Source organism: Rhinolophus ferrumequinum, chromosome 13, assembly GCF_004115265.2.
Source record: "Rhinolophus ferrumequinum isolate MPI-CBG mRhiFer1 chromosome 13, mRhiFer1_v1.p, whole genome shotgun sequence".
NCBI lineage: Eukaryota > Metazoa > Chordata > Mammalia > Chiroptera > Rhinolophidae > Rhinolophus > Rhinolophus ferrumequinum.
Genome location: NC_046296.1, coordinates 49,663,148 through 49,687,889, shown reverse-complemented (window position 1 = coordinate 49,687,889; position 24,742 = coordinate 49,663,148). Strand labels below are relative to the sequence as shown.

At 33.4% G+C, this 24,742-nt stretch overlaps 1 protein-coding gene across 3 annotated transcripts in view; it reads left to right on the top strand.

Moving 5' to 3' along the window:
• Nucleotides 1–24,742, top strand: part of SPAST (spastin) — a 48,915-nt gene that overhangs the window by 17,407 nt on the left and 6,766 nt on the right. For 2 of the 3 annotated variants that reach the window (XM_033124757.1, XM_033124756.1), the window contains exons 4-16: nucleotides 4,242–4,337; nucleotides 8,191–8,378; nucleotides 9,008–9,141; nucleotides 9,413–9,506; nucleotides 14,581–14,655; nucleotides 15,471–15,542; nucleotides 16,819–16,894; nucleotides 17,132–17,223; nucleotides 17,380–17,459; nucleotides 19,684–19,726; nucleotides 20,667–20,746; nucleotides 21,963–22,033; nucleotides 23,336–23,376. In XM_033124757.1, coding sequence (XP_032980648.1) covers nucleotides 4,242–4,337; nucleotides 8,191–8,378; nucleotides 9,008–9,141; nucleotides 9,413–9,506; nucleotides 14,581–14,655; nucleotides 15,471–15,542; nucleotides 16,819–16,894; nucleotides 17,132–17,223; nucleotides 17,380–17,459; nucleotides 19,684–19,726; nucleotides 20,667–20,746; nucleotides 21,963–22,033; nucleotides 23,336–23,376 — 1,142 coding nt within the window. The remainder of the gene's footprint in view (nucleotides 1–4,241; nucleotides 4,338–8,190; nucleotides 8,379–9,007; nucleotides 9,142–9,412; nucleotides 9,507–14,580; nucleotides 14,656–15,470; nucleotides 15,543–16,818; nucleotides 16,895–17,131; nucleotides 17,224–17,379; nucleotides 17,460–19,683; nucleotides 19,727–20,666; nucleotides 20,747–21,962; nucleotides 22,034–23,335; nucleotides 23,377–24,742) is intronic. The other variant, XM_033124758.1, reaches the window with a different exon arrangement.

Below are 24,742 nucleotides of genomic sequence, written 5' to 3'. Positions count from 1 at the left end.
CAACATACTCTAATAAAAGTTATATGAATATGGTGTCTCTCAATATATTATTGTACTATACTCACCTTTTCACTTAAAGGGAGTGCTTTACGGCTTCTCTCTGGCATAGCTGAATTGCCAGCATTACTACTCTTGCAGTTTGGGCCCATTAGTAAGTAAAATAAGGGTGACTTGAACACCAGCACTGAGATACCATGACGATCTGATAACCAAGATGGCTACTTAGTGACTAAGGTGTGGGTAGCATATACAGCATGGATGGATACACTGGACAAAGAGATGATTCATGTCCTAATCAGGATGGAGCGGGTTGGTGGGAGATTCCATCCCACTACTCAGAATAGTGTGCAATTGAAAACTTATGAATTCTTTATTTCTGGAATTTTCCATTTAATATTTTCATCCCTCAGTTGACAGTGGGTAACTGAAACTGGAAAGTGAAACTGTGGGTAAGGGCGACTAATGTATCTGCAATTCAGTGATAGTGAAATTTAGAGCAAAACTTGATCACAAAATCTACTCTAGATAAAAAGATAATTTCGGCATCAGCATCTTGGTATACCTGGGGATTACCTTTTTTTCCCTTTAGTTTAGCTTCATTCACTATTCAACTCAGCAAATATTTATTGGGTGATTGCCATGTTTTAGGTGCTTAGGATATAGACAGGGATCCCTCCTTCATAGAGTTTATATTCCAGCAGGGGAAGATTGACAGTTGGCAATAAACATAACAATAAATAAATAATATAGTATGTTCGAATAAATAATATAGTATGATAAATATATGGAAAAAAGAAAAAGTAAAACACAGTAAGGGGTAGTTCGGGGTGGATGAGAGGAGGTTTGGTCTTTAGTTTTAAATAGGATAGTCAGGGTATGCCTCTTAGAAAAGTTGACATGAGTTAGCCATGCAGGTATTTGGGTCCAGAAAGATGTTAAGAGCCACAGTGCAAAGCTTTAAGAAAACACACCTGGTATGTTTGAGAAGCAGCAAAGAGGCCAGTGTGCCCCAAGAAAGAGAGTATGTTAGAGATGAGGTGAGAGAGCTAATGGGAGTGGGGATTGTTAAAACACTCAGGGCCTTATAGGCCACCGTGAAGATTTGAGCTTCTACCATCTGTGAAATGGGAAGCAATTATATGGATTTTTAGAAAAGGAATGATATAATCTGACTTAAATTTAAAAAGGGTCACTCTGGCTACTATGTTGCCTGTAGACTCTAAGGTAGAACCAGGGAGAGCAAGTAGGAGCACTACAGTAGTAAGCTAGGAGGAAACTCATGGAGGCCTGGACCTGCATGATATCAGGAGAAACAGTAATAAGTTTTTAGATTGTGATTATATTTGAAGGTTCAGCAAACAGGTTTACTGATAGACTGGATAAAATGTTCCTCTCTTTAAGGCTCTCATAATGGGGGAGGCAGATACATAAATAGATAACTTATATCAGTGCAGGATATAATGTACAAATATGTTGTGGGGGTGGGGAAATAGGTGTCTAAGAAATCTTCCTGGAAGAAGTGAAAACTAAAGTGGGTATCAAAAAGATAAAAGTTATTAAAGAAAGGGAGAAAGATGGTACAGGGGGAAATAACAGGGTGAACAAAGACTCGGGCAAGAAACAGCATAGTGAGTAAGGAAGGGTGCTGGTAGAGATGGGGATTTGGGATTGCATGGATGGCCTTGTTTATCACGTGAAGGAGCTGAGGGCTAATCTGCGGGCAGTGGGAAGCTGCTAAAGGGTTTTAGGCAGACGAGTTATGTGGTAAGATTTTCCTTTGAAGTAGATAATTGTGTGGGGCCTACGTGTGAGGGGATCAAGCAGCAAAGTAACTTTTATTTTAAGTTATTGATTACTCTATATAACGTTTAGTCATCCTAAAAAGAAGCATTAAACTAAGTTTACATTCTTTAACAAAAATGAATTGAGTAGGTTCACATTAGCAGTGTACTGCTATTGTGAATGTGTGTTTCCATACATAGAAATCTAAACCCTACACACCTAAAAAACAAATTCTATGGCCTTTTGTTCCTAATTATTATCAAAACTGAGGATTAATTTGTTTATTATATAACGAATGTTTATGTGAACTTTCTGTTACATCTCATTGAAGGGAGTGTTAATTGATAAAAAAGACATTTATAAATCAGTGTTTTTTCTAATTTATGTCTGTTGCCAACACAAATGGTTTCTTTCTCAGTATGGTGATTTGAAGAGTATTATCATTGAGAAAAATCAGATGACCTACCTGTTAACTAACAACAACAACAAAAAAAACCCAGCTCCAAGGTATATTGTATCAGCCAGTTCTAGGATACAAAAGCTGTGCAGTACTTTGTGCTTTGTGCAAAAAGGGTAGCTGCTATTTAACCTGTCCCAAAGGCATGTGTGGTTGTACCATAAACCAAGCATGGCGCCTGCTTGTCTGACCTTAGAAATGAAAGTTTAGGAGAGTTAGTATATATGTGCTATATTTTTTATTGTATTCATTGACTTTCTGGTATTGAAGAAAATAATCAGTTATGACAACTTGGAATGTTTCAAGCAAATTAATATGGCAAAAATTGAGCCCTATTGTGAATGAGGCACAGAGCAGGTACTTTATGTATATTATTTTATTTAATCCTTGAGACCTTCGGAAAACCAGCTAAAGCAAGGGCATTCTAGTGAGGAAGTGGTGGAGCAGGGTGTTTGTCAACTAGCAATGTGGATTTAGTTGAATGGGGAAAAAAGAATGTAGCAGTGATGCAGAGTGGCAAGGAAGTTTAAACTGCTATCCTTTTCGCCTTCAGGTATTAGACATAGAGACCTAGATCATAAGAGGATTTGTTATTGTTATTTGAAGTGGAGGTGGGGTTGAAATAATCCTTTGTTAATTTTTAAAATAGGAGATATAGGCACATGCCACAAAATTTTAGAAGTTTTAAGTTTTTAACTATCCCATACTATGCCTCAGCCGCTCATTTCCCCTCCCAAAGGCAGCTGCTATTACCAGTTTCTCTGGGTCCTTTTTAGAGATAATCTTCTTGTACCGTAGTCCCCCCTTATCCATGATTTTACTTTCTGCTGTTTCAGATACTCGTGATCAGCTGTAGTCCAAAAATATTAAATGGAAAATTCCAGAAAAAAATGATCTATAATTGCACGCTGTTCCGAGTAGCGTGATGAAATCTCAGGCCTTCCCGCTCCATCCCATCTGGGATGTGAATCATCCCTTTGTCCAGCGTATCCATGCTGTGTATGCTACCTGCTAGTTAGTCACTTAGTAGCCATCTTCATTACCAGGTTAGTTATCAGAGAGAAAGAGACCACATTCACATAACTTTTATTACAGTATATCATAATTGTTCTATTTGATTATTATTATTGTTAATGTTACTGTGCCTAATTTATAAATTAAGCTTTTTTATAGATGTGTATGTATAAGAAAAAACATATGTAAGGTCCTGTACTATCCGCAGTTTCAAGCATCCACTGGTGCGTCTTGGAGTGTATCTCCTGCTGCTAAGGGGGGACTACTGTCTAAAAGTGTGCACATGTGTGCGTCAACAATGATAGGGTATTGTACACACAGTTCTGCAGCATGCTTATTCCAGTCTGCTTTATTACCTTTATCTTTTGCTTGACATGTTAATGTAGGTTCACATGGCATTTCCTAGACATTCCTTATAGTTTTTGTCTGTGTCATTTTAAGTGCTGTTCTCCTTTCCTGAAATGTCCTTTCTTTTTACCTTTAAAATCCTACCCAACTCATAGTCCACTATTTCTGTAAAGCCTTTTTAATGATCTCTTTCTTTTGTGCTATACAATCTTCTTTTTAAAAAAAATCTTGTTGTAAGTTGCCAATTATATTTAATAAGTATCTGGGTGGTGGAGACTATATTCATTTTTTTAATCCCCATGCTGCTCTTCCTACACAATAATTTGGACATACTAAATATTCAGAAAATATTTGCTGGTGATAATAATAGTGATATGGAACTGCCTCAGGTTACCAAACCTGAATAAGGTATATTTTTAACATAGCCATTCACTTGTTAATTTCTGTTGCTATTTTAATATCTGAGTTTTTACTAATTATTTATTTTAGGAGAATTTTACAGAAATGCAAAACCTTTCATCATGTAACAATATCCTTGTAACACTTCGAATCAGTTTTCATTTTTACATGTATCTTTTTTTCATTATGCATTTTTTTCTTTTTGTTTATTTTGTTCTTTCTTACCCCCTCTGTTGCATAGAGAAGCTGCAACCAGTTTTGCAATTTTCCAAGTCACAAACAGACGTCTATAATGACAGTACTAACTTGACATGCCGCAATGGACATCTCCAGTCAGGTGGGTTCAGGTTAACTAACGTAAAATAATAAAGCTTGCATGCAAAGTCAAGTCCTACTTAACCTGATAATGTTGATTTGATTTTATAGTGATAGGTGTGATTGGTTTTTGTTTTCTCAGGGCCATGTTAAAAATACAGTAGTATCCGTATCATTTATAGTATCCCCATCATTCACAGTGTATAAACATGTAACGGTAATATATAGCCATTCCCAACATGCTTTATTTGCATATTTTGCAACCTCTTAATTTTTGAGATTACAGAACATGAAGGTTCATTTTCCTAGATTACGAAAATATTTTCTTTCTATTGTATTTTCAGCTTTTGTGTTTTTTTATTTTGTGGATAGGTATACAAGGTTTTTATGAAATAGTGTTTTTTAAAACAGAAATTTAAAATTTTCTTTGTTTTATATCAATTTTCATTGCATATCAATTTTCATGTATCCTATATTTGAATGTTTTATCTTAGCACTTGTTAGAAATAATTTGAAGCTCAGTTCACATAGTGAGGAGAAACATTAGAATACTATTATTTATTATGGGTTAAGTTTGTATTCCACTAACTTTGGGGTATCAATTCTGACAGCACAGTAAATGCTATTTTGTTTTGTTTTATTTAGTGGGGAGAATCTTCATTTCTTATGTTCTCTGACATCTTGGCCAGTTTTATTGGTGACTTTTTCAGCATTAGTTTTATGTCCATACAACTTTATTTAAATTGTAGCAAAAACAAAAACAAAAAACCTTAGTTCAGACTATAAGACAACTGCCTTCATATTCATATATATATATATATATATATTCATATATAATACAAAACTTTTAAGATTTCAGTATAGAAGAGATAGAGTAAATGGATTTCTATGGACAGTTGGTCATTAACGCTTTCCGTGTGTGGCTTCACTTATCCCTTAAAGAGTTTTCTTTGGTTTGATCTTCCAGTGTAAGCCCCATGTCAGTAGCTATATTCCTTTCCTCATTCCTTCCTGTACCTGATTTAAAATACCATTTCAAGTATAGAGATAAGTATTTTGTCTGTTTCTCTTAGCATGGCTGTAAAGAATTGACATTTTCATAGAGAACTTTTTGAACAAACAAAGAAATGTAAGACTGCACTACATATAAATAGTTAAGTTTCCAAAATACAAATTTAAGATCCTAATAATTCTACTTGGATAAACAGCAAGAATTTTCGAGCCTTGAAGAGCTGGTATGCCTTTCCATTGTTATGTTGATTCTCTTCTACTTCATTCCACATGCGAGATCCCACTGTATTTTTCTAAAATGCAAAAAATTTTAAAAAGCCGCTTTCTCTTTCTGTGACCCAATAAAAAAAAACCAACTATATTATTTCAAATCCCTAATAATCTGTCTATCCTATTCTGTTTTCTGGTTGAGGGAACATTTTTAGTTCACAGCTAATTTATGCAGCACTGGTGTTTGTACTAATGAATGAGCTGGCTCACTCAAGCCTAGTTTTTGAGTGTCACCCACTTCTGGAACAGTCTGTGATGTTTCACTGGGATGAGTTACTTACCTCTCTTAGGAAATAGTTACGCCAAAGTCTACTTATTACTTCAGTATATTATCTATAATGCCCAATTTTCTACTTGGAATTACTAGACGTGCAAAGAAATAGGCAAATGTGACCCTTACTCAAGAAAAAAAAATCAGTCAGAGGAAACTGACTCTTGACTGGGCCCAGATGTTGAATTAGCGGACAAAGACTTCAAAGCAGCTATTACAAATATATTCAAAGAAGTAAAATAAAATATGGTATCAGTTAACAAACCTGCAATCTTAGTGGGTAATATAAACTACACAATAAAACTAATGGAAATTCTAAAGTTGAGAACTACAGTTGCTGAAATAAAAATTTGCCAGATAGCTTCAACAGCAACTGGAGATATCAAAAGAAAGATTCAGTGATCATGAACCCAGATCAATAGCAATTGCTAAGTCAAATGATTCCTATATTATCAGAAAACAGATTAGTGATTGCCTAGGGCCAGGGACAGTCGGAGGGAGTGCTATGCAAATGGATGCAAGGAAACTTTTGGGTATGATGGAAATATTTCATATCTTGATTTTAGTGGCTATTTCACCATCATCAAATTGTACTTTTTAAATACTGTTCTTGATTTATCAGTTTTTGATGTGTATTGACTTCTTATTCAGGTAGAAGAAGGTTTAATTCTCTTATGCCACCCTTTGTCTCCCAATATATGTATTGCTATTTTTAGTTACATTTTAAAATCATATTTAACACTATTAAGATTTAGTAAATACCATTTGCCCAAAACCAAATAATTTATTCTAATTATATTTCCTTTTTTGAGTTTTTCGTCCCCACATATTTTATGATTTTCCTTGTTCTCTAATTTTATATTACAGTTTTTTACTCCTTTCTGTGTTTAATATGCTTTTTAACAAAAAGACCTTCATTAGTAGTTCTTTCAGTGTGGGTTTGTAGATAGTAAACTCTCTTAGTCTTTCTAATGTCTGAAAATAATACTCATTCTTATGTGATAAGTCATCTGGATATAGAATTGATGTAGGTTAATACTTCTTTTCTGTCAACATTTAGAATATACTCCATTGCCTACTGACCTTTGTTATTTTGTTATGAAAAGTCTGCTGTTATTGTCATAGTTCCATGTGGAAATTTCTATCCATTTGCAGTCTCAGGACTGTATATGTCTGTCTGAAGATATTCTCCAGTCCGGTTTTTTTCCTCTGAAATGAATATTTATCTTCACCCTACACAGATCTTGCTTTTATTCACATCTTTGCTTTTGCTGATTGTCATTCCCTTTTCTGGAGTGCCTCCTGCTTCTTCCCTTAGGGTCACTATCCACTAGTTCTTTGAACATATGTTTCAGAACTTGACGTTTATTTACTGGAAATACTTCTTGATCACCTTACTCTACTCTCAGTTTCCCTTCTTTTGAGTTTTGTTAAACCATATTAAGGGAGTTGATGAGAAAAGCAAAAATAAGGCTTTTGTCTTTTCTCTAGGCTACTGTAATTTGCTGACTGATTTAACATTTGTCTTCACAGTATAAACATTGTTTATAAAAATATTATTGGGAAGCAGTGAGATTTGAACATTTAAAAGCCTGTATTTATGTAGAAGAGCACTGTAGGTAAGTCAGGTAATCTTTTAGACTTAATTGAAGGTGTTATATATTTATTTACATATATACACAGCACATTAAATACTTGAAAAATTAAAGACTATATCTTTATACCTTTAAATTAAAAATTGATTTTTTTTAGTAGTTTCAGGTGTACAAAACAACATAATGATTGGACATTTACACCCCTCACAAAGTGATACCCCAACAAGTCTACTACCCCTCTCACATCGTACATAGTTATTACAATACCATTGACTATATTCCCTATGCTGTACTTTACATCCCGTGACTGTGTGTGTATATGTATACACACATATATATAATTATAGTTGACATTCAGTATTAGAAATTGATTGTTTTTTAAAACTCTTTTCATGGGCACAGATCATGGACTTTCATACTATCTTATAGTCTTAAAAGTTTGGAACCAAGGTAATGCAGTGCTATTTTTTTCTCTCTGTACAATAAGAAAATTAGAATATACATCAAGAAATTGAAAACCTAAATAAACCATAATCTTGTTCAACCAATTGCAACACCCTATGAACTTCCTAGTATTAATATACTGATTGAAATCTTATTTTGAAGTATTGCTAAAGTAGAAAAACCTATTAGCTTAATTTTGCAAATTTGTATTGGCCTTTATTATTACTTTTATAATGTTTAGCCACAATTTTCTAACCATTTTGATTTTACTATTTCCTTAATAGAAAGTGGAGCAGTTCCAAAAAGAAAAGATCCCTTAACACACACTAGTAATTCACTGCCTCGTTCAAAAACAGTTACGAAAGCTGGATCCACAAGCCTTTCAGGCCATCACAGAGCACCTAGTTGCAGTGGTTTATCCATGGTTTCTGGAGTGAGACAGGGACCTGGTCCTTCAACTGCCACTCATAAGGTATTTGGAGGCAGAACTTAATTGCTCTGCTTTGCACGTGGAAAATTTTGAACACGATATGCCTGCTTAAGTTGATTTCAAGTACTTTATAATACCTCAAAGAATTGATAAGTTTCTACAAAGTTGAATGTAACTTTTCTTTTTTAAAAATCTATAAGGGCATCTTGCTGTTAAAAAGCACATCTTATTTTACCTCCTTTTGGACCTACTTAGGCTTTTTTATAGTAAGTTTGCTTATCCAATCTGTTGTATAATGCTATGTAGTTCATTTTAAATTGTTATTTTTAAAATTATTTAACTCTATGTAAATGTTTTGTGACATTAAACATACCTAGAGTTTTGTTACAATTCTAACAAGGATCAAAATTACATGACTGTATTGTCATAGAGCCTTTTTATTTTATAGTGGCTCAATCTCTCTGGACAAAATCCTCTGTAAACCCACTTCAAGGCAAATGTAGTTCTGTGGTGAATACCTTTTACCTTGGAGTAAATAATACATCTTTGGGATTCTTGTATTCTTCTTCCTAGTTTTAAACCTTTAATTCTGTGAACTTAAAGGTTAATTCTCTTGTGAAAAGTGTAAAGGCTAGGTTGTATTTTCACATTAAACTTTTGTGTCCTTTAAGAGTACACCAAAAACAAATCGAACAAATAAACCTTCCACCCCTACAACTGCTGCTCGTAAAAAGAAAGACATGAAGAATTTTAGGAACGTGGACAGCAACCTTGCTAACCTTATAATGAATGAAATTGTGGACAAGTAAGTTTTGCCATCTAAAGTGTTTTACAGTTTTTATTTATAAAATGTATCATGTGTGAAATAGATAATAAATACCTTGTCTGATTTACATATTTAATTTTTATGTTGGTTTTCAGTTACTATAAATGTAGAAAACCATTGCTTTCTGATTTAACTATAGTTTCACAGTAAGTTAACATAAAAATGACTATGTTTCATAGAGCTTAGACTTTATATTATAATAACTGAAGCACATTTCTATTGTGGAGCTAACTAAAATTCTGTTTCTTAGTGGAACAGCTGTTAAATTTGATGATATAGCTGGTCAAGAATTGGCAAAACAAGCGTTGCAAGAAATTGTCATTCTTCCTTCTCTGAGGCCTGAGGTAAGGAGGATATTACCACTTTCCTATAACATCATCGATTACTGAATCTAGCAGCAGTAAAAAAATGTTTGAGCTATATTAGAGTGATTAATTCATATAACAGTAGAGATAATGATTTAAAAAAAAAAACACTAGCAATTGATGTCGACTAGTAATATAGGAGAGGCGAATGATCCATTTTTAACATTTATAGGAAAAGTAGCTAACAGGAAATAATTTTTATATCAAGGTAAGAAGGATTTAAAATTAAGAGACAGAAATCATACTGGAGAAAAGGGTAATTATGATAAAATTATTCTTTAAATCTAAATTTGAAGAATAAGTTTAAAAGAATTATTTTCAAGGAAATTAAGTTGTGAAAGTAAGTAGAGAGCCAGTGAATAATGGGTAGGGATCTAACCTTCCATGCCATATTTTTATACCCTCTAAGGAAATTAGATAATCTTGCAATTGATAATAAGTATTTGATTTTCCATACTTAGCACTGTTTGGCATTTTTTTAAATCACAGATTGAGTATTTGGTGTTATTCTGATAATGTTGCAAAAAATAAATCTTAAGATCCACTTCTGGGTCAGTTATTTATCTTCTTGAACCTTCAGGTCTTATGGATTCATTTACAACATCTAGTGAAAGTAGATGTTACATGTCACATTGGGATGGATGCACTTTTAAATGAATGTGTAAAGGCTATTTGGCTCTGTTTTTCCATAGTCTCACTCATTCTCATATTACTTGATGGTGTTTACAACTCATGAGTACCAACTATACTGGAACTTACTGAATATTTTTCAATCTGCTTCCTTTGTTTTACTAATTCATTCTAAGTAGCAATGTACATGAAATCATTGGTTTGATAAACTAATTGAAAGTTTGATAATATGCAATAAAATAATTTGAGAATTATTAAAATGGAAAGCATTTTTTCTTATATAAACCAAATTTATCTTTTGTACCATTTCAGGCCACCTTGGGGAAACATATGATAGCCTTCATATTGGGCTAATTTTTTGTTGGAGTTATATGAGAGTAGTAAATACAGCAGACTGAGTATTGACCAAAATTGCTTGTTGAAAGGATTCATATAGTTGTAGATGTGAACAGGATCTTAGCAATTGTCTAGTCTGTTTGTGGATAAAGAAATTAATCCTAAGACACAAATTACTTGCTCAAGATTATAGTTAAGTGGTGGACTTAGGGAATGAAATAAAAATAAGTTTCCTAAGATAAGAACTGCCTCCTCAATGCTATAGCTGCCACCTAATTATTAAATGTGGGTTTTAGTATTTATTAAGTGCTGTGCTTTTTAGGGTACAAAAAATACATCTAAAATTGTGAAGGCAGTACTAAGGAAATTTTTGGACTATGCTAGAAAAGTCATTCAGCTTCTGCTTTACCCGTACCTTAAAAGAATACATCTAAACTAAACAGTGAGGTAAAAAACATGAATTTGCATTTAGGCATATTTCCATGGTAGTGACATACTGTGTGATTAAGAATCTGGAATAATGTGAAAATGCTAGATGAAAGTTGAATATCCTAGACTCAGGAAGGGCAAAAAACCTTAGTAAATGTACTAAATGAATAGGAAGACAGAATGTTATCAAGATGTCAGTTCTTTCCAAGTCGATATATAGATTCAATACAATACCAGTCAAAACTCCAGCCAGTTATTTTGTGGATCATGAAGCTGATTTTAAAGTTTATATGGAGAGGCAAAAGACCCAGAAGAGCCAACACAATATTGAAGGAAAAGAACAAAGATGGAGAACAAAGTTGGAGGACATTACCTGAAGACTTACTATAAACCTACAGTAATCACACAGCATTATTCACAATAGCCAAAACATGGAAACAACTTAAGTGTCCATTGATGAATGATTGGATAAAGAATGTTTTATATATACATACATATGTATATATAAAATGTTATATTTATAAAACGTTTTGTATACATATAAAAGAACATTATTCAGCCATAAAAAAAGACGGAAATCCTGCCATTTGTGATAAGTGAAAATCCTGCAATGTATAAATGAAATAAATCAGACAGAAAAGAAAAATACTATATGATCTCACTTATATGTGGAATCTAAAAGCATTGAACTCATAGAAACAGTAGAATGATGGGAGAAACAAGGAGAGATCGGTAAAGGGTACAAACTTTCAGTTAGAAGGTGAATAAATTCTAGGAATCTACTGTATAGCATGGTGACTATAGTTCACAATACATATTGTATACTTGAAAGTTGTTATGAGAGTAGAGCTTTAATGTTCTCACCATAACAACAACAAAATGGAGGTAAAGTATATGTTAACTAACCTTATTGAGGTAAACATTTTGCCATAAATATGTGTATCAAATCACATTGTACACCTTAACCTTTTACAGTTATATTGACTATATCAATAAAGCTGGAAAAAATATTAAAAACAAAAAAAGCTACAGTAATCAAGACAGCATGTCATTGGCAAAAGAATAGAGAAGATCAATAGATCAGACTAGAAAATCCAGAAATAGATCCACGTGTCCACTTATTTTTGACAAAGGAGCAATGGCAATTTGATGGAGAAAAGATAGCCTTTTCCACAAATGGTTCTGGAACAACTGAACGTCTACATGCAAAATAATTAATCTAGACACGTACTATATAAAAATTCAAAATTGGTTATAGACCTAAATGTAAAAGGCAAACTAAACTATAAAAATCCTGGAAGTTAACATAGAAGGAAATGTAGATGATCTTTAGTTTGAGGATGACTTACTAGATACAACACCAAAAGCATGATCCTTGAAAGAGAAAAATTGATAAGTTAAACTTCATTAAAATTAAAAACTTCTTTGGGAAAGACTTCATTAAGAGAATGAAAAGACAAGCACAGACTGGGAGACGATTTTGACCAAACATAAGGTGTGATAAAAAAATAGGGTGAATGTTCAAATAAAAAAATGTATTACAGAAAAAGACACATTACCATTGCCGCTCCAAAGCCTTTGGAGTGTACTTTTTCTCTTAATAATGCTACCTTGAGCCCCGAGCCCTCAGCCACTCCTCTTGGTGCTCAGCCAGCTCCTAATTCTTTGGAGTATACTATCGCTTCTAAAAACCTTTTTCATCACTTTGAAAAAAGACAAACAAAAAAAAAAAAGACCTAGCCGGACCATCAGCTCTAAGGCGTCTTTTGGAGCAAAAATTAGTATAAGCTAGGTCTTATTTTCAGGGAAACACGATACAAAGAACTTTCAAAACCCAACAGTAAGAAAACATATTAGTCAGTTAAAATATGGGCAAAAAATCGGAACAGACATCTCACCAAAGAAGATACACAGATGACAAACATGCCTGTGAAAAAAATATACGACATCATTCATCATTAGGGAATTGCAAGTTAAATAACAGTAAGATTCCATTACACACTTACCAGAATGGCTAAATCTGTAACGTTGATGGCACCAAACGCTGGTGATGATGTGGAGCAACAGGAACTCTCGTTCATTGCTCATGGGAAGGCAAAATGGTACAGCCACTTTGGAAGACATTTTGACACTTTCTTACACAACTAAACATACTCTTACTGTGCTGTCTAGCAGTCACTCTCCTTAGTATTTATCCAAATGAGTCAAAATATATGTCCACACAAAAACATGAACACAAATGTTTATAGTAGCTTTACTTGAAATTGCCCAAACTTGGAAACAACTAACATGTTCTTTCATAAGTAAATGGATAAACTGGTATATTCGTATAATGAAATACTGTTACTCATCACTAAAAAGAAATGAGCTATCACACCAGGAAAATACACAGAGGAACCTTAAATGGATACTTCTAAATCAAAGAAGCCAATCTGAAAAGGCTATACTGTATATTCCAACTATATGACATCCTGGAGTCGCAAAACAATGGAGACAGTAAAAGATCAGTGGTTGCCAGCTGTTCAGGGGGAGGGAGGGTGTGATGACTAAATGGAGCACAGGGCATTTTTTAGGGTAGTGAGACTGTAATAGTGGATGCATGATATGAACAGTGAACCCTAAGTAAACTATGGACATTAATTAATAATAATGTATCATATTGGTTCATCAGTTGTAATAAATGTATCATACCAATGCAAGATGTTAATAATAAGGGAAAATGGGGAGGTGAAAAGTTTCATGGGAACTCTGTACTTTCCATTAAATTTTTGTAAACCTAAACCCCACCACCACCACCAAAAAAAAAAAAAATGTGGTGTTTTTTTAAAGTTGAATATCATCCACTTCAAATGGTTCTCCTTTAAAGTTCATACACCTTCACTCTTCAAGTGTTATCAGTCTGGTGCTACACCCTTGACTCCTGCCACACCTGATAACCTGATATCCTTGAGTCTAGAGACTCTAGTTTAATTTCTCTAAAATATAACTTCTGCCTCCTTTGGTTGTGGAAGAGGAGTACTTGCCTAAGTACTCTTGGAAGAAGGGGGGGTGGCGGGGGGGTAAAAAGCATAGGTTCAGTTGTTCTTCATACAAACTTTGAATCAGTTTGGCTGCCTACCTTACTGATGCTTTCTGCAGTAGCCGATGCCTCCACATCCACAAGCTTTTCCATGGGTTTTCGTTCACATCAGCTTGCTCCTTGTATCTGGATATCCCTTCACAAGCAGCTGCTGCAGCTGTGCTAAATAATTTACCGCACTTTATCAGTTCTCCATCTACAAAAATTCATTGTGTCCTCTGTTGTCTCCTTTCCTATTCTGTTTTGAAGATTATCTTTTTTATTCATTTACTGTTCTGTTGGTGAGATTTCTAAAGGAAATAGAGAAGCATACCTATGTTCAATATGTTTAGTTTAACCAGTCTGCTTTCACTTTGATTAATGAGGACTTGGTTTTATTTCATTCTGTTTTCTTCTATCTTAATAATTATACTTCATTATAATTATTATAATATAATAAATAATTATAGTTTATTGATTTGTGTTCTCTTCTGTTTGAGAGGATGCTACTGAAAAATTGTGCTTTTTAGATGACAAATAATTCTTAAAAGGTCTGGAAAAAAGTATCTCCATAATTATAGTTGTGTATATATTTTTCAGCTGTTCACAGGGCTTAGAGCTCCTGCCAGAGGATTGTTACTCTTTGGTCCACCTGGAAATGGGAAAACAATGCTGGTAAGAATTCTTTGTAAGCTTGAATGTTCTTTTGAGATACTTGGAACAATAATATATATTTTTAAAACTTTACATTGTTCCTGATTCTATTATTAATGGCTTGCTTTTTGCTATAATATATTTCTCTTAAGTTTTTAAACTAGTTTCCAATGAAAAAATAGATGGAAAACCATATATGTTATCTTCAGTCATATGTTTTGGGCTAAATTGATCAGGGTAGTTTTTACTATTTTCCCAAGTTAAATAATAAAATTTTTACTTTAGAAGAGCTTACCTTACTATATTGTCTTCCTAACCCTTGACTTTTTACTATCTTAACAGCTTTATTTAAATAATCTGCGTGATACAGATTTTTTTTAAATTGAAGTGTAAGTAACATACAACAGATTTTTTTTTTTCCCAATATCCTTTGCCAAAAGTTTTTACTGAGATCTGGATACTTCTTTCTCTTGCATAGCTCTTCTAGAGGGAAAAAAAGTAAATAGGGAAAGAGTAACTTCTTTCCTTGGCTGTTTATCTTTCTCTTCAGCCAGTTATCTTTCTAAAACTAGGAAGAGAATAATAGCTTCTTATTTTTTAACCTCTCCCTATCCATTCTCCCTTATGAAAAAAGAGAGTGGAACGAAGCACAGCTCTTCCTAGATTTTCCTCATTGCTAACTAAGAAGGAAACACATTGGTTGCCATGTACTGGGAATTGTGTCATACCTTATATTTTTAGAAAATCTTTTCTAATACTTAAGTTGATCTAATGTGATTATCTTTTTAAAGCAAGATATTGAACTAATGTAATGTTTGCCCTTGTGATTTTTAAAGGCTAAAGCAGTAGCTGCAGAATCTAATGCTACCTTCTTTAATATAAGTGCTGCAAGTTTAACTTCAAAATATGTGAGTGTTTTTTCCAATATTGTCATATTTTGAGTTACTGTTTAAATGTTACTGTGTTAAGTAATGGTAATAACATTATACAAAAATATTTTTGTTTTTAAGTTTTATATCTATTATATTATTCAGAGATAATGAATATCACTCTTCATGGTAGAAAGTCGTGTGCATTTATCAGGCTCATTTAAAATTAGAATTATGCTGTCGAATACTGTATTAGCTTAATAGGGCTGTGTAACAAAGTACCATAAACTGGCTGGCTTAAACAACAGAAATTTATTGTACAGTTTTGGAAGCTAGAAGTCCAAGGTCAGGTATTGGCAGGGTTCTCAATTTTGTAATTAAAAGTTAACTATAAAATGATGCCACTTGTTTTATAAGTAAAATTGTTATTAGAGTAGGTTTATCCACATTATGCACATAGTATAATGGAGAACACTGTCTTAGAAGTTAGGAGATAGGGGTTCCAACCTAACTTCTACACACTGAGCTGGCCTTAAAGTAACACTTTAGACCTTACTTCATTTATAAAGTGTTGATGTCATAAGAGGTGATCTCTTGCGGTTCACGCCATGCTCTGATAATATTTGTTTTGATGATTCTAAATCTGGAGTCATTCCTTTTTTTTTTTTAAATGAAATTTTCAATAAAAAAGAATAGATGCCACCTAGAGGACAGAAGAGTTTTTACAGCAAATTACCTCAAACCTCATGACCCTTTCATTAAATGCTTTGGTGTATAGAATGGTTTTAGTATAGGGTCTCAAGGGGTGTTCCTAGACCTCCTGGACTACCTAGAAATATTTTTGATACTTATTGAGAGTGATACTGTGAGAATGCATTTTCAAGGTGTTGTTAATAGAGCAAGGTTTTTTCAGGAGGGCACTTTCCAACTTACCTCCTTCAATAAATACACCCTGCAAAGGGCTTAAATAACATGTACACCATCTTTCTCTCCCCTAATATTTTCTCTTTCCACTAGTTATACCTTTGACAAGCAGCTGTTTCATTCTCAAATCTTAGGAATGGAGAAAATTTTTATTTTTTAAAGTACTTATCAGACTATAGTAAATAATAGCCTATTTTCTAAAATTATAAGCGATATTTCAGTAACCTTCCTTGCCCCCCTTCCCAATTCTTTAAACCAAATCTTTGGTTGTTGCAAAGAAAGGAAATTGAATTCCTATGTTCTAGACTTTCAATCATGAAATTTTAAAAGCTAGAATTATGTTACATTTTATATATATGTATATTATAATGTGTATCATGTCTTATTTTAGGTGGGAGAAGGAGAGAAGTTGGTGAGAGCTCTTTTTGCTGTGGCTCGAGAACTTCAACCTTCTATAATTTTTATAGGTAAGAACATGTTTACCAGCTAAGTTAGTTGAACCTTTGTGAAACTCCCCTCTCCATATATAAGACGTATGCTAGGAAAGGTTACTCAGAATGAAAAAGTTTTAAAGACGCGCAAGGTTAAAGATTAATGAATTGAGTAGGACCCACTATATGAATAACTGAATAGTACACAAGATAAATCTCAGATGACTCATATAGGTTGGCTTTGAATTCAAGTATTATTCTTGTATTTCCTAGATGAAGTGGATAGCCTTTTGTGTGAAAGAAGAGAAGGAGAACATGATGCGAGTAGACGTCTAAAAACCGAATTTCTAATAGAATTTGATGGTGTAAGTGTTGATTATGATATTTTTAATGTGAAAGCATGTTAGTGTACATATTTTCCTATTAAATGACCCAAACTAGAAAAAAGAGATATCTGTATTATGTTTTTCTTTGTTATTACTTTATCTAAAAGTACTGAGAAAAACATTTTTGTCTTATAGGTACAGTCTGCTGGAGATGACAGAGTACTTGTAATGGGTGCGACTAATAGGCCACAAGAGCTTGATGAGGCTGTTCTCAGGTAGAGAGATATATGTAGAAACACACATGTTTTTACAACAGATATACTTACTCATGTGTTCATTTCACATATTTCTTATTTCCTTCCTTCTCGATTTGAAGGCTAAATTCAGTATTTTCTTCCCTATATCCATTCTCTCGCCTCTTGTTTACCAACTAAAGATTTTGAGGACAGGGCCAGCATGATAACAGGCAGATGATGACTCATTTAATGGTTTTAGGTAAATTACTTACTTCTTCTGGGGTGCATTAAATCATCTTAAACCTCCAAAATTGATTCTTACCCTTTTTTACTGGGCTTTATTAGAAGCTGATAAAAGAAGGGTATCATGTTCTCTGTTCTTGTGTGTTTGAGCAAATTTGTCCCCTTCCTATGAGAGGAGAGTTTGACTCAGCATAAAATTCTTGAGCCTCCCTTTCTTTTCCTGAGGAATCTGTAACATTGACCCATTGTTTCTAGGTTGGATATTGCAGTATAAAAGTGAAGCCAGCCAGCTTTTATTCATACTTAACGGATTAACTTAATTTTTTTTCTTCTTATTGGATACAGTTTTCAACTATTAAAATCCAGTTATTTGAAAAACATGTTGATTGATCTGTGTTTATTTTTCCTGGGATTTGGTGTTTGTTTAAATTGATACTTTAGAATGTCCTTTTTTGGGGGAAAGTTATTTTGAATACTATCTTTTTTTTTCCCCCCTAATTCTTTTTTTAATTTTTTTTCTTCTACATACTATTTATGTATTATGTTGCAGCTTTTTCTCTTCCATATCTGTAATTTCCTTTCTAACCCTTTTTAACTTTTAGGTCTTTTTTTATTTTGTTTTGTATGTTTTCCCGTTTGTTGTACTTATTTTTTATCGGTTAGTGTCTAATCTTTCTGCTACAACTTTTGTAACCTTTGTTTCTGTGGTGGTTTTGTTTTTTCATTGCTTTTCTGATCTCTGTGATCCCATTTTTTGTCTTCTTTTGTTGTCTCATTAACTTGAGCCATTGTGTATGTTATTTTCTTGAAGCCTTATATTTTATTGAGCTCTTGTTTCACAGAAGACTTTTTTTTCATTAAATTACTGTATTTCATGAAAGATCTGGTTACAATTTTAATTTGCTTTCTGGCAAAATCCTCTTGTGCATGTTCTTCATTTTATCTATGTTACATTTTTTGTATTCTTTTCCTCTATTTTGACACTATTTGTTTTTTAAATCCTGTGCTTTTGCCTGTTTTGCTTATGATTTTTATTTGAATAAGGAGAATTTTCTTGGAATACCTAGTTTTGGGATGATGTTATAAGAGCTAGAAAAGTAAAGATACTAAGCAAATATTTTGGGTTGTCCTATGAATGCCTTGGACTAACAGATAGTCTCCCTGATTCAACAGTAAAGCCCTGCCTGATAAGTGTGTGTGTGTGTGTGTGTGTGTGTGTGTGTGTGTGTATGTGTAAATAGGTTGGGTTGATTTAGTCTTCTTCAATTTACAAGAATGATCACTGCAAGACAACCTGTCGTCTTGCCAGACTGACTGATGTCTTCTTACAAAGAAGTGTCTTTGAGTTTCTGTGTTCAGCCTTGCCTCCCTAGCCATTACCCTGCTCCCGGCTAGGGTTCACAGGCTCTGTGGAGCCAGTCCTCACATGCTTGTTTAAATGTGGGGAGACTGGTTTTATTACCCCTCAGAGTGTGCTTTCTTTGCTTCCTTTGAAAATCCTATGCTCTGACATCCATGTCTTTAATCTGCAGAGGCATATCCTGTGTGTATCCTCCTTTGTCAGTGTAATTGTCACTGTCCTAGGCAGCTGTTCTTCATACTTTTTAGTTCTGTAAATGTTACTTAATTTCTTGATGATGAAGTTTTCTGTTTCTGTTGTCCTTGTTGGTTTTAGTTTTTTTAGTTTCAAGAAGACAGCAACGATCTCTTTATTAAATTTCTTCTATCAGCTATTTTGTTTTAAAGCTGTTCAATATTTTGCTTTATTGCTGTTAAAAACATGTACATACATAAATGGTTAATTTAATTCTGACAATATTGAATTAAGCATTTTTAAACATTAGAGAGTTTTAAAAGAGTAACTCTTAAAAATAACACTTTACACTTATGACTACTAAAATGTATTCAAGTGCCTTGAGAGTTATACTTAAAGGTTTTTTTTTTTTATTATTTTCTACTTGAACTGAGTTACCTTTAAATTCAAAACTGTATTTCTGAATTGCTTGAATCCTTTTTTTAGGCGTTTTACCAAACGGGTATATGTGTCTTTGCCAAATGAGGAGGTATGTATCTATGTTTGAATTTTTTTTGTTTTAAGCAGAAACAAGAAGTAGCACCTTGACAGTATTGAGTCTTCCAATCCATGGTACAGCCACATTGCAAGACAGTTTGGCAGTTTCTTAAAAAGATAAACATAAGCTTACTCTAAGACCCACCAATTCCATTCCTAGGAATCTACCCAAGAGAAATGAAAACATATGTCTACACAAAAACATGTATAAGAATTTTCATAGGAGCATTATAAGTAGTAGCCCAGAACTGCAAAGAATCTAAAATACTCATCAACTGGTAAATGGATAAATAAATGAAGTATATCCATTTAATGGAATATTGTTTATCAATAAAAGGAACGAGCTACTTTTACATGCTATAATATGGGTGAACCTCAAAAACATATTAAGTGAAAGACACCAGATGCAAAAGACTACATGTTATATTATTCCATTTATATGAAATGTTTAGAAAAGGCAAATTTCTAGAAACATAAAGTACATTGTGGTTTGCTAAGGCTAAGGGTAGGAGTGGGGTAACTGTAAACAGAAATGAGTGAACTTTCTGGGCTGATAGAAATATTCTAAACTGGATTTTGATGATGATGATTGCACAACTGTATTTATTAAGTCATTGAATTATATATTATGATAGGAGAGATTCATATTATATGAATTCATACCTCTCTAAAAATGTTGTTTTAAAAATTGTGGTTGTCTGCCTCAGACCCTTAACATCCTTGGTAGTAACCGCAGCTACGCCCTTAGTGCCTTATTTAGATTATCTTTTACTGTCTCAGGAACAAAATAGGCATGAGTGAGGCTCTCAGAAGTAGAATGATTTGTGTAAGATCACTCAGTTCCTAAATGAGAGTCAAGATTTGAGCCTGACTCCTGGTATTTTATTAAGCTAATTCTTAGGACTAATAATTCTTTAATATTTCTTTTGCAGACACGACTACTTTTACTTAAAAATCTATTATGTAAACAGGGAAGCCCATTGACCCAAAAAGAACTAGCACAACTTGCTAGGTGAGTAATTTGATTTGGTCTATCTTACAGTTTTTTTTAAAAGAATTCTTTTGCTGTTTTGTTTAAGCTCAAGTATGAAATGAGTAATATATCAGAAAACTTGTCTCATCCTCTACTTCCTTTAATTCATTCTTATCTCTTAGTCTTATATATATGGTATCTAATTTCAATTTCTATATCCTTTATAAGACATGTCTAAATATCTAATGATGATAGTATATTCTTTTCATAAACTTATTAAAACTTATAAGTGGTATAAAATTTTTTAAAAAAATTTAAATCTCATATCTGCCCACACCAACACAGATATTTTTGTATAAATTTGTTCTTTTGCATTACACATAATTTTTTATAACTTTTAGATCTTCCAACTTTTTTTGTATACTTAAATAGAAACTGAGTATGGGAGATGAACTTTAGTCACTGAAAAATCTCCTAAAGTAATTTAAAATATTTAACAAGTGTGTGAGTAGCTAGTAATTTTAGTAAAAACTGAGGTTCCAGATAACTGAGAAAAAAGAACAAATCCAATACTTGGAAATATTGAGATCCTTCTTTGTCATTCCAGTAAAGAATTCTGCTAATAATGTTTGTTCTATGTACTTATTTGACATAGTACGTGATAGGTAAATGCTTTCTTTTTCTATTTTATTTTCCTCTTCTCCTTTGCCTCCTTAGTTCTTAGTTCACTTCGATAATCTCTTGGCTGCCCAAGATTCTCCACTGTGGCATCCCACTTAGGTGTGCCTATTTCTATCAGTGTCTTCTACAACAGACCCTTCCTTCACCCTGTCTCCTACATTAAAAAAAACTCTACTTTGATTTGCCCTCATTCCATCAAGGCAATGCTCTTTGTGAAAAGAAAGACTCATGAACTTTCAGAGGAGTATAGTGGTTATGTGTCAGTTGGCCAGCAGTGGCTTATAGATGTTACCTTCCAGGGGACATGTTTATAGTTTCATGGAGCCTCCTATAGATATAGTATGCCTTAATCTAAAGGAATGATTCTAATGATGAAAATTTGAGGCATTATATATAAGGAGCCAACAGTAGACTGTTTTGTTTGTTTTTAGCAAGTGGGCCTTTCTTTGCCCTTAAAATCAAATCACCTAGCAGTCTGCTTGATGACAAAGGCAAACTAGGTTTTACCCTCTTATTGCATGGAGATTTTAAAAATCAAAGATAAAAATAATTTGCTCTTTTTACCCATTCTCAGAATGACTGATGGATACTCAGGAAGTGATCTAACAGCTTTGGCAAAAGATGCAGCACTGGGTCCTATCCGAGGTAGGTATACAGAGCTTGAAGCATTTGTAACTCTTTATTAGACCACTTAAGAAATTTAAGAGGCCCCTATTGAGAGATCTTTATTAGTAGGAAAACAGTATAGTTGTATCAATGATACAAAGTAGTTTCTAGACTTAGGGCCAGCAAACTTTTCTGTAAAGGGCCTGATAGTAAATATTTTAGGCTTGGGGGCCACATATGCTCTCCATTGCATATTCTCTCTTTCTTTTTTCAACCAAAAAAAAAAAAAACCCAAAAATGTGAAAACGTTATTAGCTCACAGACCATACAAAGACAGTCCATGGGTCACTGGACCATGATCCCTGTTCTAGACAACAGGTTTCACTTCTTCATAGCTTGTAAGCAGCAGAAAACACAAAGGAAAAGAAAACTTTTTTAAGCAAGTAAAAAAGAATAATAAAGGGAAAATGTTCTTAACCTTTTTTAGCTCTTCATTTCAGTATTCTAGTATCACTTGAAATTAATGTGTCTAAGAGAACATAACTATTTATACTTTTATCATTATATGTTAACTTTTGAGGAATTAAAGCAAAATATATCATTCATTGCTATATTTTGATTCAAGATAATTTATTGATTCTGAAATACCAAACTTATCATTTTTAGGTGAGGTTAGTAAACTCATTATGGTATCACTTTAGAATAGATGTTCTAAGTTACCTGTCCACAGCCAGCATAGGCAGTGGATGGGTGACACTTTCAGGTATACATCAGATTACTGGCAATGATGATAAAAAAGAACATGAAATATGCAACTTTCAAAACACATCTCCTATAGTGGAACAGGGTACTGATTAAGAACTGCTGCTCTGGAGAATAAAAAATGTAGTTTCGAGAATATAGAAACTCTGGGTAAAGCGTTTTAGTCAAACTTTCTTGCTGCCAGAGGCATGAAGTCTTGTTCAGATAGTGGACTCAGAAATGTATAAATCATGTGTATTTTTTAGAATATTTTAGCTATTTTCTGAAGCAGACAAAAGTTGTTGAGTTAAAAAAAAAAAAGCTTTTGTAAAGACCAAGCTGCATTCTTTCAAGTTTATTCTCAAAATTTTAAAAGTCAGTTGTTCTTGGCCAGTATGCAAAGAAATTGAATGCTTTCCAGTTACTCCTAAGAAAGAATATTATTCTCAGCATTTGTAAATTATATGCTCTTAATATGTATCTCTCTCAATAGAATGCTTTTATTAAGCATATGCTTTTAGATCATTGTACTTGGTTTGGCTCTTCAACAATTTAAACTTCAAAAAATTGTCTTACGTGGCTGACTTTTATATTTTACAGAACTGAAACCAGAACAAGTGAAGAATATGTCTGCCAGTGAGGTATATTATTAAAATTATTTTCTCTTTGTTTTGGTCCTCTCTATTGTAAGACACATCTTTTGTCTGGATTTTATAATTTATTTGATTAGAAACTAAAAAAAATTAACTGTTTTATGTCATAATATGGAGGACTATCTAATTAAAATCTTTTATGGTGTTCACTGGTAATGGACAAAAAATATACACAATCATATCATTTTCTGTCAAATTATATTATGTAAATACTAAACAAGAAAACTATAGGAGACAAAGATTTTAGACATGAAAAAAATTGTAAAAAATTAATTCCACATTTTTCTATTTTTTTAGTATATCAATAATGTACAATTTGTATTCCCAAAATGTCTTACGGGTTTTTTAATAGTTTAAGTATAATTAACAATATCCCATAAATATATTAATTTTTTTAATATTCTTAAACTTAGCATAAATCTAAGAGTACTTATCTACCCAAAAAGTAAGCACCATGCATGAATTATTTCTTCTCCACACATCACTCCCCCTTACTTGGATCTGGGACAGGTAAACTTGACATTGCATATACTCTGGCCCTCTAGATTAAAGTCAAGGAAAGGCCCATTGGGTGACATTTTAGGCCTCTGTGTTTGTCCCTTTGAAAGACCATACAAAATAAAGGAACCAATCAAGGCAATAATGAGCTAAAACCACCAACTGGCAAATAAATTGCAGTAAGAGACAGTCTACAAGTTCTTAATTGACTTAACAGGCAAAATCTACTCAGCTCCATATCTGCTAGTAGTATTCTTCACTCTATCTCAAGCTCCTGGGCCATGGCATTTCTTGGGAAGATCCATTGGGAAGGTCACTTGCTTGTACCTATAGATGGAATGCTTTGATACACTTTCATTAATATCTTATAATAATTTTGTGAAAGCAAATAGGTGGCTGCTTAGGGAATAGTGCAAATTCTTAGGACTCTTCCCTTCATTATTTTCTGAGATAAGACCGAGTTTTCCATTGATAGTGGCCCTCTTTTTGTTTTTTAAAAAGGGAGCAAACTGGCTTTTTTTTTCTTTTTTTTAATTTTACTGGGGAATATTGGGGAACAGTGTGTTTCTCCAGGGTCCATCAGCTCCTAGTAGTTGTCCTTCATTCTCTTGAAGGACACAGCTCAGCTCCAAGTCCAGTAGCAGTTTTCAGTCTTTAGTTGCAGAGGGCGCAGCCCATCAGAAACTCAGCTGCCGCTCGTTGTCTTCAGTGTAGTTGTGGAAGGCACAGCTCACTGGCCCATGTGGGAATCCAACCAGCAACCTTGCTGCTCAGAGCTCGCGCTCTAACCAACTGAGCCTTTCAGCCGCCCCGATAGTGGCCCTCTTAACCTTTGTATATGTTTTACCCATCCTAA